Source organism: Canis lupus, chromosome 7 (genome assembly GCF_003254725.2).
Source record: "Canis lupus dingo isolate Sandy chromosome 7, ASM325472v2, whole genome shotgun sequence".
Lineage (NCBI taxonomy): Eukaryota > Metazoa > Chordata > Mammalia > Carnivora > Canidae > Canis > Canis lupus.
The window spans coordinates 17521957-17536741 of NC_064249.1; the positions used below are offsets into that span (position 1 = coordinate 17521957).

General features: G+C 40.9%; 1 protein-coding gene across 5 annotated transcripts in view; it reads left to right on the top strand.

Moving 5' to 3' along the window:
- C7H1orf21 (chromosome 7 C1orf21 homolog) overlaps positions 1-14785 on the top strand; it is a 215443-nt gene that overhangs the window by 191546 nt on the left and 9112 nt on the right. For all 5 annotated transcript variants that reach the window (XM_025430075.3, XM_025430076.3, XM_035719196.2 and 2 more), the window contains one exon: positions 2501-2561. In XM_025430075.3, coding sequence (XP_025285860.1) covers positions 2501-2561 — 61 coding nt within the window. The remainder of the gene's footprint in view (positions 1-2500; positions 2562-14785) is intronic.

The following is a 14785-nucleotide window of genomic DNA, read 5'->3' on the forward strand; positions in this document are numbered from 1 at the left end:
GCCCAGGCGCCCCTGAGCTCTCTTGATCCCAGGGATGGCAGACACATTTGCAGAATCGCTTTTACTTAAGACTAATCTTGTTAAGTCTAGTATGCATGAGTACTAATCAAGCATCCCTGTTTTCATGCTGTGATAGTTCGATTAAGGAGTTAATGGAAGTTGGTAATAATCATAGAATAAGGAGTTAATGGAAGTTGGTAATAGGCCAAAAGGGACCTCAGAGACTGGTGCCTGATGGTTTTATAGATAAAGAATCTGAGGCCTGCACCTCACCCATCCTAACAAACTGAACTGCCTCTGTGAGGAGTCAGGAATCACGTGAATTAAAATTGGGACCGCTTGGTCTCAGTTGATTAAATATTTATTGCCCTTTGGTTATATGGAAGGCAATTATGTTAAAAACTGTAACCCAGAAGTTTCCATGGTAAACATCAAATCCTAAACATGCCATTTTTATGAGATATCTTGGACTCTCTAGGGAAACTAATGTATATATGGTTATCTACATTAAGATACATGTGTGTGCACACATGAACATGTGCATGGTTATCTATATTAAGATATATCTATATCTATATGTCTTCATGCCTTTCCTATTTGGGACCCAGAGCTGTCCAGCAACCTTATTTGCTAAGGAGGTTCAGGAGCTTGGCCAGGAACAGGGAGGATGCCCAGAACGTATCTGAGCAGCCACAGCAACTACCAGAACATGCCTGTTCCCCACTCACAGGAACCCCCATCCCCTGCACCCCGCCCCCCGCCACCGCCCCCAGAGCCTGTTTGGGGCTCTAACCTAGACACAGTTGTGTTTAACCTTAGACACAACTCTAACAGACTTGGATGTGCTAAGTGTGAAGTAGAAGCAGCAGCTTGGAAGAAAACTGAAAATGAACCAATACCTTCCTTGACAAGAAGACACATGAGAAAAAGTTCAAAGCAGAGAACAGAAGCCCACAGTTTAAGGCCCTTTTGCTTAAGGAGAGCCAGCTCTGCCCACCTCAGAGGCTCCAGTGGGTGTCCCAACATTACAGAGGGGGATTGTGATTTGGGATCATGGGAGTGGCTGCTAGTAAGTGAAATCTACATAATGTTTATGATAGGTCCTCTATTAAAGTTTGAAGTTTTGCATCCGAAGTGGCTCAGATAAAAAACATTTTGACACTTAAAGAAGTAAAGCCGTGAGGAATCTGGGAAAACTCAGGCATTCAAAAGTGGCTTTTCTGCCCAGCCAGAGAAAGAGAGGAGATTGTTTTAATATAGTCTCATCATCCCAGATTCTGGCCTGCCTTTCTAACCTGCACCAAGAGAAGACCAGTTTCTGAAACAGGACATTAACCTCACAGGAAAAATTACATGTTATATGTGAGAGTTGATTGCTGGTGTCAGATAGTTTCTATTTTCCTTTTATATCAGAGCTGATGTCATGGTGCTCCCAATTTTAAATCTTGGTTTTACACACAAGGAAAAACCTTCGAGCTGCTGAAGGGTTTGGGTTCACTTGTGCCATTCTCTGTGGCCCCTAAAGGATGAGGCATAATGCTAAGGGGTAGGTCAGTTGGGCTGCTTCCACACCTAGACTCACAGGGGAGAAGTGATTCCAGAGCCTCCCCTCCTTCCATCCCCAGCCACGGCCACAACTGAGCACTTATAGTAAGTGAAAGACACGCTATCGGATGTGTCTCTTAGCCCAGAGTCCTGAACCTCCTTGGACCACCCACACCTGTTTGCTGTGTGGAAACCATTTTCATTAAGACTGTGTTGCCACAAGGCCCTTTCCTCCCCATGCCCTTCCCATCTGTGGTTCTTCTCTTCTCTCCTTACCTTCTTATGTTTTGTCCCCACCAACCATGTCGGTCTCACTAAGTATGCCGTGAAGTAGTATTAGACAAGCAAACACACAGGGTAAGTGCTACTCAGGTATGCTTTCTGACTCACTTGTACATTCCAATGGGATTTCACTTCCAAGGTGCATGGGCTGTCACCACTGCACAGAGTGTTCAGGGGCAATGTCAATTCTCTGCCTGTTTGCTGCCAGCTAGATACCATGCTAATGATGACCGTCTTTGTAAAATACACATTTCAACATAATAACTTGGATATATCTTCTTTTTACAGTCCCGCACAGGCTTGAAATATGCCCTATATTGCTTGGCTATGCTTTTTTTTTTTTTTTAAATCACAAATGTGTTTCTGAAGAAAAAATTTGGCACACCCCCTCCAGTAACATCTCAGTAAATAATGTGTACATCGAAAGGAAATTGTATACCTTAAATCATAGGAACTAGAGACTATATAGACTATAATGATAGACTATAATGAAACACATTTACAGGATTACTGTAATGGCATTTATCCTTAGTATGACTTAGACTACTGCAGTGAAAAAGTCAGCAATAAATAAATGTCTACCTGAAAGCTTAAAGACTCAGCATTTTTCACTTGAGGGAGCTAGGTTTAAGAAAACATTGAAATATGCACTTAACTACTCTTTGTTTTTTAGCATGCACATCTCTGAAAGCCAACAAGAATTCTTCAGAATGCTGGATGAAAAGATTGAAAAGGTAAGAAGTAAAATAAGTTAACCACTTGTTTCAAGGGAAATATGCTAACTGCCTCATGAGTTAAGGTAATAATATTCTGATTTCTGTGTTACAAAGTTGTTCTTGTAAGATGGGTAGAGACTTAAAATAAAAATCTCCCCTCATGCCAAGAAAAAAAAAAGTGACTATGAGAATGTTTGATGTATACTAGAGCATCCAAGATCCTAGGCTTCTTGATCATTAATTAATGTGTGTAGGGCCAAATAGAGACTAGTAAGAGCCTTTGCCTGAGACAGAACATTGCTCACTACACATTGTCTGCACCTCATGCCCTGCTCTCACTTCAGACTGGAAGCAAAAAGGTCATTAGTACCCGCCAAAACCTGTGGCATGTTCAATATCCCGGACATTGCTCTGAGTTTTTTTACAAACATCACATATATATTGCAGTCAGTACCTGCCTTAAGAAAATGGCTCTGAGATAGGTATAATCTGCATTTTACCGACGAGGAAACTAAGACTCAGAATATGTGAATAACTTACCAAGGTTTGCAAGGCTGATAGTAGTCAGATTGAATTTGTAGCCTTCATCAGCCTGACCCCGAAAGCAGAGTCTCCCAAGTTGCTTCTCTAGAAGTTGTGTGGATTTTACATTGACAGGAAGATCTGTGTGCTAATTGAACCCATACTTATGATCCCAGAGTGCCATATGCTAATCAGCTGAATGAAGTATGGGGTATGGTAATAATTAAAGGCTTACGTACTTGCAGAATTTAAATTCATCACTGCAGGGGGGTGAATTTTAAATAGTAAAGTCATAAATCTGAGTATTACCATTTGAAAACCTTGTTCTGAAAAAGAGTGAAATTCTAAATTCAGAAAGTAACATAACTATGGTTAAGTCATCATGAGCCAGTTTTGCCTTTGAAGTTTTTTTCATTTTCATTTTTATTTATTTTTTACTTTTTGTGGCCCTTTTATCTGAGCCTTCCTTCAGGAATTCCTAAGTTAGGACATATATCACTCAATGGGAAATAATGAAGGGTTAAAATCATCAGTATTTCAGCAGCAGACCCCATTCTGAAGTGGACCTCCTTAAGGAATAGTTGTATAATCTTCTAAAGCACTATTAAAAGACCAGCTTATGTTGCCAGTGTGAAAGGTAGAGATGGATGATGAATTAGAATGAAACTTTAACCTATAGTATTACTTGGCTATGCATAAATACTCCTTTGCATGTAATTTATCTTATTTTATTTTATTTTTAGAGTGGGGGCCAAGGGGCAGAGACAATCTCTTCACCCAGCATGGAACCCAATGCTGGGCTTGATCTCACAACCCGGAGATCATGACCTGAGCCAAAATCAAGAGTCAGACACTTAACCAGCTGAGCCACCCAGGCTCCCCACCCCCCTTTTATTTAGTGAAACCCTTGCTTATCTAGTATTTTTTAGATTGAAAACTTCATCCAGGAATAACAACCAAGTTTCACGTATCAGTTCAAAAGCTGTTCAATTTGCCAGTAACATTTGTTTTAGTAAAGAGAAGCATGAGAATAAATATTTTGTTCCCACTGTAATGGTGAAGACCTTTTCTTTCTCAGTTTGTTTGGATTTTTTTTTTTTCCTCCACTAGCTCTGTGGCAATAAAAAGATCTTCTTAGTAGTCAGAGTTAGTCTGTAAAAATTGAAACCTGAGTAGTAAGTTACCTTTTTAAACAAAAGTTACAAACCCTGACAAGGCATTTAAGACGATCTAATCCCTTTCTGGTGTGTTTCCATAACTGAAATTCTACCTCCTTTTACTCAAAACTGGAATTCATTGTTCCCATCTGAAATACAATTTCCCTTTTTCCTTTTGCATCCAGGGTATAGAGTATGATGTGTCTAACACAACAAAAGCAAGGTTTATAACTTGATCATTTGTTGGATGGAACCTTCCCTGGACAAAGAAGCATTTGTAGATTCAACATAAACAGTCTTCTCACTATGGAATACATTTATATTAAAAGAAGAGCTGTTATGTAACCTGTGACATGCACCCAGTTACAGATTTCCAATGCAGTTTTCTATCCGGTCTGAACCTGGCTTTCCTGTTTCTTCCCTCTTATCTATAAAGTTCATCTTTCTGAACATTGTGAAAATTCTGTTTCATGGGTTATTTAACCATTGAGCCTCCAATATTAAAACATTTCTTCTTAATTAATATAATGCATTTGACTAAATATCATCTTCACCCTATTTTGTATAACCAAAATTGGAGGTTGGGTTCTTATAAATTATTTTCCTGACTTTCCACCATTCCTAAATATTTCTTTGGTCCAAGCTAGTATGAGGACAACTATAAATGCAACTCAGATCTATTCTTTAGGTTTTATAGGGTTGATTTAAAAAGAACAAAAAAACAAGGGCACCAGGCTCACATAGTTAGTTAAGTGTCCAACTCTTGGTTTCGTCTCAGGTTGTGATCTCAGGGTTGTGAGATCGAGCCCTGTGCTGGGCTCCACCCTGAGCTTCAGACTCTCCCTCTGCCCCTCCCTGCCATGTGACACGCGTACTCACTGGCTCTCTTTCAAATAAATAAATAAATCTTTAAAAAAAAGTAAAATAAAATAAAACAGAACACCTCAGACCTTCATGCTGAAAATTGGAGTCATTCTAAGAGGGCTTGAGTTTTGAGATTACTATCTCAGAAATGTCCAGGATTTCCTTTTTCTTCCTTCAGTTGATAAGAAGCAAAATTGACTGAATGTGTGGAGATTTAAACCTGCCCTTCCTTGACTCTTCCTTTATAGTTAGTGAATGTGTCTGTACGACATGGTTTCAATTTACCCTTCAACTCTCTACAACAAAAAGAAATCGGCTCTGTCTCTCAGGATAGATGTAAAAGTACTGTTAGTGTAAAGAAACTAGGACTATCAGATGGCCTACTATTTACAGTAAAGCTGAGGTGAGCTCTAGCTCACAGATGATCATGGTGCCCGGGTGCAGTGTACCTTTACACCATAGCCGGACCAGCATTTTCTAAGAAGGTTATGGTCTCAAAGAAAAGCAAGTAGCAAAAATGCCTTTGGAAAGCTTACTTACTGGGGGCACTTGGGTGACTCAGCTAAGCGTCTACCTTCAGCTCAGGTTGTGATCCCAGGGTCCTGGGATCAAGCCCCACACTGGGCTCCCTACTCATTAGGGAATCTGCTTCTCCCTCTCCCTCTGCCTGTTGCTCCCCCTGCTTCTCTCTCTCTCTCTCTCTTTCTCTCTCTCTCTCTCTCTCAAATAAATAAAATCGAAAGAAAGAGAGAGAGAGAGAGAGAGAAAGAAAGAAAGAAAGCAAGCTTACTTAACACTTACTGAGTACCAGATCGTTACTCAGGATAGAAAATAGATGGTAAATTTGGGATACAAAATATGTAGGTAACAGTCCCTTGCCTTGAGTAGCTTAATTTTAAAAGTGGGTTTCTTTTATAATGTAATTGTTTTACTGACTGGAGTCTTTCGTCCATCACTGCTTTTTCCCCACACCCCCCTGCCCTCCCTCATCCCTGTGAGCCAGGTCCTCTGGTATAGAACACAGGTGTCTATCAGATCAGGTGTTGAAACTTGAGGTCCACTAACCAGACAGCACAGCTTCTTGAACCCTTGGTACCATTTCAGCTGCACTGGCGTGTAGAAGGCCGGGACACTGAGTTACATCTGAGCACTTTTGTCAGGAGAGCAGTGAGAATTCCAAAGAGGCTTATAGCCTCTGTTTGATTTCTTCTGCATTTCTTTTTTGGAGAGGAAAAGTCCTGTAAAACAACAGGAGCATCTCATTTATTTTTACTCATTATTTTTTACTCCAGTATCTAACCGTATTCCGTCGGAATCTAGTCATTTTGCCTGACAATTCACAGACTCCTGAACTTTAAGCAAAGTGGTAACATTTGTCTAATTTTGCAACTTTAAGAAAATGTCAGTTTACTGCTGAACAAAGTAATGATTTTAAATTCTAGCTTTTCACTGTAGTTAGAGGAGAAAGACGAGATCTAGATTATTAAAAGTCGGCTTCATGGAGGAGAATCTGAATATAATACAGATCATATCAGATTTTAAGATAGGCTTTCTTATGTACATTTGAATCTACATGTTAGAAGCAAAAAAAGTACGTACACTTTTTAAGTATCTGCAATAATAGTATCTTCTCCAGGCAAAAATAAGGATGTATACTTTGCTTTACGAGGATTTAAGAACAGTTGATGACCAAGGAGTCTTTTACCCTCTCAAAGATAGTTCTTAATATTAAATAAAGACTCAGTACAATGCCATTTGCATCTGATTAGTTTTTCTCAAGCAAGACTTTGTAAGCTTTGTTAGGCTGTGAGCATCATATAGACAACATTTTTTAAGTAAATGTCTGGGTTTGATAATTCCCTGGAGCCTGTCCCTGAGCCCCACGCCAAGAACCTGTGGATTTCTTTATGATGCATCTCATTGATGTGCTTCCCTCAGATCCAAGCCCATCTGTACCCATGAACCTTACTGGCAATGATCGATACAGATCTCTGGTTTTAAAGACTAGGAAACTCCACACAAATCCATTGTCCTTTTCTTGCCTTCCTTCTTCTCAGTAGCTGATAAATACTTCACCCCCTGAGGATGAGTGACCAGCATACCTACTATATCATCTGGCTTAAGCCTGTGTGATCTTGAGACTCTGCCACTATTGGCTGGAATTATTCATTGTAATATTTGGGGGCAATGTCTGAGAAAGAGCAGCTCTGGATTTAAAATCCGCTGATTTTAAAGGACGTTTGTTCATCTGTAGACCTGCACATCTATTTTTTTAAAAATCATTTACACTTAGAAAAGGTTTGCATTCCTGAAGTGGCCTGATTGCCTTGGCCCCAGAACCAACATAGCTGGTGAGAAACAGCATGTCTGCATTTATAAATTTATTTCAAGGGCTCTTCCTTTTAATATATTCTATAGTTCAGTCCAAACCATATCTTGAATTGATGTGTTGGAGATTAGAAGCCATTTGCTCTTCACCTGGTGAAGAGAGTAACATATAATTTACCAACCATGATATTTGGTTCTAAATATAAACTATCCCTGTAGGGGACTGTGTAACTTCAGACTTGCCATAGAATCAGATACAGTGTTGGGCAGATGCAACTGATGATAGGTTTTACTGTCTGGCGGTGTGTGTAAGGCCTCTTCGTGCCCACTAGTGAGGAGAAACATGGAACTGTTGTATCAAATCCTAAGGAATGTTACGCAACCTGCCCAGCATGTACAGAGGAAATGATAGGGTGTACCTCCCTTCTTGCATTTCACTTTTAGTAACAGCCAAAGCCCTCAACAGCCCTCAACGCTGGCAGAAAGAGAGGCTCTTGCTGGCATGTGTATTTTGGAAGTGGGCTGGGCTGCCAGTATCATTAAACAACCTCTTGTTCCACGGTAAGCATAGTATGGCCTCGCCTTTGCTAATAACCAGACCTTCCTTATGTCCTCTTTCCCTCCATCCCCCTGCCTTGCCTTCTCTCTCTCCTATGTGTACCTTCCTTTCCTCATTCACCAGCCAAATCAGAGCTGTAATTAGAAGGGTAAGGATATGACTCAATCCTGTTTTGTTTTTCTCCCTACTGAACTGTCATGACGATAACATTGGTACAGGAACCACTGGCAAAGTGTTTGCACACTCTGGGCTATGATCCGAAGGTAGCTGATAGCAATAGATGGTGAGGCCAAGGACAGTAAAGCAGGCAACAAGCCTGAAAGAAATGCAACACACTCCGTCTCTGCTCACTTGTTTTTTTTTTTTTTTTTTTCTGGAGGGCTTGGTTTTCAAAGAATTCTTCAGGTGCTATCAGCCAGGCTCCTTAGGAAGCAGCAGAGAAGAGTTCAGATTCCAGAACCATGTGGTACATGACTGCAAATAAGAACCACGCCATTTTTTATTAGTGAAGTGTGGCTGATGGTGCCCTGAACTCAGTAGCAGTGTGGGACACGGTCAGTGAATAGTGTCACTGTGCTGTGGGTGCAGTAATTAGGCAAGGGAGGGCAGCCCAAGGTGCCACCCAGAGCAGAGAGACAGTAGTGTCGATGTGTATCATTCCTTTGACTTGTTCTTATTCAGTTCCTCCTTCCTGTCCTCTTCCTGGGCTCTTTCCCTTCCTCTGTATGCCTTTTCTACTCTTTGTGTTTGGTAGCCAAGGGCATTGTCTTAGCCCTCTGAGCTAAGATTTGTCTTTGGACCTCATTTGTCTTTCTTTCCCCAGAACCGGGCACAGGGCCTGGGACAGAACAGATGCTTAGCAAACCTGCCGAATAAGGGAATGGTACCAACAAGGGGGGCGGGGGGCTAGCAGAAGTGAAAACATAAAAAGGAGAGAAATGTGGTCCTGTAGTAGAGGGCTCAGCAAGATAGGAGGTGCTCTTAATAAAGAACAGCACAGCATGTTCAGTGCCAGGATCTACATTGAGAGAAGTCAAGGAAAGAGGCAGCACAGAGAAACACAAGAGCCTGTGCTTCCATCCCGGGCCAGATCTGAGACCCAGCAACTATCATAGCTGAGACCCCAGGCTAATTGTTTAACCTTCTGATCCTCTGGTTCCTCACTGAAATTTTTGCATCATAATGCCAACTTGTCTGGGAAATTAAAGAGAATTCACCAAAGACTCTCTAGTGGAGAAGTTGATATGTTGGATAGGCTTGCAGTTGTTTGTATCCAGATGATCAGGCCACTTGTAGACGTTGGGAGGAGGTGGGTTTTGAGGGAGCTAAAACTGAAATTGAAAATGCAGAACTTAACAGCCTGAATTTTGTTTGAGCAAAAGGGCCTTCCTGCAGTACAGATGTCTCCTTATACATAGAGGATTCTTTTCCAATGTGCACTGACCCACCTCCCTCCTGTGTGGTATAAACGTGTTAAGGAATTAGATTCAAAAAAAAAAAAAAGGAATTAGATTCATGTGAACATTTTCAGAGCCATTAAACAACCTTGCACTAGCTTTTGAGCAGTGATTACAGAATGAGTCAGTGAGTCAGTGGCCTGGGTACAGCTGGATTCCTATATATATTTTTTGTTTGGAGGGTTCTGTTTTTATTTTTTTTAACTCTTAAAAGTTTTTTAAGACCTGCTTTTACAAAAAGCAAGACAAAAAGGAAAGAGGATCTCCCTAGAAGTCATTAAAATGATAAAACTGACTCCCTTTGATTCATTTAATGAGCATAACTGAGATGTATTCTCTGGACCCAGAAATCAGCTAGGGGCCATAGGTGGTGCATAATTTAAAAGTTGGGTTCTTGCCTTTAGGGAACTTCTAATCTAGAAGCATAAAATTTGAGAGGACCTTAAGAGAACATCTTATCCAATTGCCCCCAACTCTTTAAAATTCCCACTAAGTGAACCCTCTATAGCAAAGAATGGTTCATGCCCATTTTTATCATTTGGGAAGGAATTACAAAACATATTACGTTCTATACACTTCCTGAAGGTTTTATCCTTAGATGATCTTGCTATTAATGAATACTTATTCCTCTCTTTGAAGTTCTGTTGAGTGGAGACATATTCCATTTCATTCCTAGAAAAAGCATTCTTGGAGCAGACAATTCTAGATTGCCCTCACTTAATCCCACTTTCCTAAATAGACTCAAAAGAGGAGTACCAAAAATCTTTAAACTCCTGTTCCCAAAACTGGTTGTTGGAAGTTTGTAGATACTTTTTTTTTTGTTTTTTTTTTGTTTTTTTTTTTTGTTTGTTTGTTTGTTTGTTTTTAAGTGTGTAGATACTTATTCATATCCTGCCTCCCTTCTGGGTTCTTAAACTGAAAATTGACACAAGGAGCCAGGTGACTGTCATGGGTCAGTGTCTCCCTTGTTGAAGAAGCCTCATAATTCCCAAATGCAGAGCTTCTAGTAGACTAGTTTGGAATATATTTGCAACCCTTAAAACATCGAAAGGATCTGTAGCCAGGATATATAAAGAAGGACTCTTAATACAAACCAATAAAAGCCATCAATTAAACTTCTGGGTCTGTATCCTTGAAATTCTTTTACATCTGTACAATAGACTTCACTGCAGAATTCTGTGCTCAGTAGTAAAAAGAAAGCACGAATGCACTGGAAGCAGCCTAAGTGCCTCTAGAGGAATGAGTAGATTGAACTGTAGGGATCTACAGTGCAATATTATACAGCAGTTAAAAGAAATGAATCAGGTATACATATATATGTATAAATGGACTGTTTAGATCTGAATCCGTATTATTAAATGAATAGAGGAATATGCAGAGTGGTAAAAGTTGTATGATACCATGCCAGTTAAAGAATGTCAAAATGCCATGTTGTTTAGAGATGGACATTCAACAAGTATTTATGAAGTACCAGCTGTATACCATTTATTGACACACACATGCACACACACATATGTGTATGCCATATTTTTACATATTTAAACATTCATATACACATAAAGCATAGTTTATTTGATATAGTAAGAATACGATATGGATGTTAGAGTATCAAAAATGAACTGGAAGGCCACATACTAAAACCAATGCCATTGTTGTGCCTGGGGGCGGGGAGGGGAATGGGACTGGGATGGCAGTTTCATTAGGGAGGGAGGCAGCTAGAAGCAAATGTTAAAAAATATTACTGCTTCTTATGTCTAAGTGATAGAAATACAGTGTTTGTTACATCCTTTCTGCTCTTCTGTATCCTTTAAATTTCTCAAAATTAACAGAAGTCTGTGAAAACAGGACTGTGTTTATGACAAAATGTCTAGTGGGAAAAAGCAGATGACGTAGTAGTCTTGAGTCTTACTCACACCTTTCACTTCCAAACTGCACTCCAGTGTGTGCAATTTGGTGGGAGAAGACCAACAAGCACAAATATCTGAGAAATGCTCTAAGTCACCTGAAACAGTCCTGTTTCAGATTTCATTTGAATCACTGTTCCCAAGGATTCTGATAGTCCTGAGCAGAAATGCAGTTGGCTTCTGTTCATTATTATTCTCATTGGCCAGTTGGCCAAGTACGTGACAATCCAGTTTTTTTTTGTTTTTTTTTGTTTGTTTGTTTGTTTCTAAGTTTTTATTTTTATTCATTCATGAGAATACACAGGGAGGAGAGAGAGAGAGGCAGACACAGGCAGAGGGAGAAACAGGGAGCCTGATGTAGGACTTGATTCCGAGTGTCCAGGATCACACCCTGGGCTGAAGGCATCGCTAAACCACTGAGCCACCCAGGCTACCCGACAATCCAGTTTTAATCAGAGTTTCCCATTAAGCTGAATAGTCCCCACCAATCCAGTCAGTTCTGCTTGCCCCCAGCCTGTCATGTGTCCTCTGGACGTCCCTCAGTTGTCATCCTTCAAAGTGCTCATTCCCAAGAAATAGGTTCATCAGGCCAGTGGGATCCTCAAGATCCACAAAGAAGTCCCATGGACCCACACTTTCCCTTCTTTTTTGGGGTGCAACTTGGTCACCTTAGCCATGTCCTGGATGAGGAGGGAAGCCACACGGACATGTTCTTTGCCTTTCCAGGTCCAGGACATCCACTCCTCATTGCCCTCTGGGCCTTCTCCCCCTCATACCTGGCTAATTCACTCTGCTCTGCCTTTTACAGACAGGAACTTCCCATCAGGAGTTGTGGTCCTCTTCCTGGCCAGATGCATGTGCTTTCTATTCTGAAAGCAAAGAAAAAGGGAAGGGATGGTGAGCACTGATCCAGCAAACAAGGTTGCTCTTCTCTGTGGGGAGGAAGAAAAGGAACCACTTTTCACACTGTCCCCTCTAGTCTGCTAGCCATGAGCAGTAAGAGGGGCAAACCCAACATCCTCCACTCTGTCCACATATGATTGGCTGGGTCAGTCACCATGCATAAGGCCTCAAGGGTGGGATGGGGTTGGTGATGAGGAGGGTTCCCTAACCCAGCAGGAGAGCTAATTCCCATCTGACTCCTTCTGACTGTTCTCAGTTAAAAACTGTATGGAAGAGAAGTGGGTACTTAGCCTCCCCAATCTCCAACCATGTTCAATGTACATTCTCGACTATAATCAACTAGTTCGGAACAAAGAGCTCTAAAGAGTTTATCTGGAAGACACGTCTTTGTCAAGAGGCCTATGGATTGAAATCTTGAACTTGTTAAAGCCGTTGTCCTGAAGGAAGTGAACTCTAGAGAAGCCATGAGGTTTCATGTCCTAGAGGAAGTGAACTCTAGAGGAGACCTATGAAGCTTCATGTCTAGAGGAAGTGAATCCTAAGAGAGACCCATGAGGCTTCATGTCCTAGAGGAAACGAACCCTAGAGGGAATCCATGAGGCTCAGTCTCCCAACTAGCCACCTACTAGGTGGTCCTGGCCCAGGAGTAAGGGAGTGGTAATCTTAACTCTTACACCTGAGAATAGATTAAAACATCCCTTTTGAATTAAGTCCACCAAATAACCTGGAAATCTTCCACAAAGAATTCCACAAAAATTTATGTTATATCTATTTATCATTAGAAGGAATCAGTTACAACAGGGAAAAAATTTTAAAGGTAAGATTAAGTGAAGAAACAAGAAGAAATGTGTCATATGTAAAAATGACATATATATGGACAGAGATATATAGACAGAGATTTAAGTGAAACTTGGAAACTCCAATTTATTAGGTAGACTGTAGGAAAATTTTTTATTTTGGTTTTGATTGATGGTTTTCTTGTTTGTAAAATAAGAACAATTTTATAAAATGACATTTTAGAAAGGAATTCTGGCCCCATCTTGAGAGAAGTGTCTCTCAAGATGGAAATTATCTCTGTTGCTTGAGCTTCTAGGAAGAGGGCCAAACCCTTGACAATGTTATTAGCCTCTGAACCCACTGATGGTGATTCTGTTGTCTGGAACAGGGAACAGGAGTGGGCAAACTATAGTCAATGAACCAGGTCTAGCTCACCAAACAAGAATGTTTTTTACCTGTACCAATGGTTGGGGAAAACAAAAAGCAGAATGTATTTTCTGACTTGAAAAATTACATGAAATTCCAATTTTAGTGTCCACAAATAAAGTTTTATTGGAATACAGCCATGCTCACTCTTCTTTTATCTGTGGCTGCCTTCATGCTTACAACAGCAGAGCTAAGTTGCAACAGAGACCATATGGAATGCGAAGCCTTAAATATTTACTACTTGGCCTTTCACAGAGAGAGACAGTTGCCAGTTCCTGTCCTAGGACATCATCAGTTCAATATGGCCTAGAGATATGAACCTCCCACCTTTATCCTCATTCCTACTTACCTCCTTTGGGGGAAGGGGCATCAGTGAAGTCATCTGAGTGCCAACATCAGATAAAGCTTGAGAATAATGTGCCTTGAAGCTTGTAAAATTTCCTTCTTTTTGTTTGTAGAATGAGGATTTGGGTATAATAAACATTTCATGGGGGTTTTAAAACCATTTAGTTAATACTTGCTCTCTCTCCGAAATGAAAAGCTCAGTGTACTGGGACTATTGTCACTGCCACTGTTATCATGGTGATCATTCCCGTGTATGGTCAAAGAAACCCTCAGAAGCTGCCATGCTCCTACTGCTCTTTACAAACGAGACCTTTTTCCCAACTGAAATAATAACGTGTGAGTCTAATTAGAATAAAGCTCATTAGAAACAGAGATGGCCATTAATGCCTTGACTGATTTTTCTAATGAAGTAAGCCAGAGGAGGAGACTTTAACAGTGCAGCTAATTATTTTTTGCTTTTCTTTGGCATTCTCTCAAAACTGTGGTTAGAAATTGTTGTTGGACTGTTAGCGAAAATGCTACTGGAACACTGATGAAGAGGCCCTGCCACTTCCAGCCTTGAGGAAGGGGTGGAGGGCGCCTGCTTCTGGCCCACCACCCCACAGGGGGTGGATGAAACAGCAGCCCGCCTCCTGCCTCCTCCACATCATGGGTGTTCTGGATTCTAGTTCATCATTCACAGATGCTCAAGCTGTGGCATGCAGCTCTCCTGCCCCTGGATTCCTGGTTCAGGGACAAAGCTTAAATGTCCCATGGAAACTTGGATCTGAGATTGCCTCTGGATGGTGATGCATGGAGGAAAACGTTGGGGAGACAAAAGGTGTTAGCTGGGCAGAGCAAGGAGATGGGCCATTAAATTTCTACACCAAAATACAGTCGCAGCAGTTGTGTTTCATTCATCAGGGTGTTTTTTGGCACCTGAAAGCCACAATGCAGGATAGAAGCCTGTCAACGAAGCAGAACTAATTCATGAAACTGAGATTCAGGATGGCTACAATTA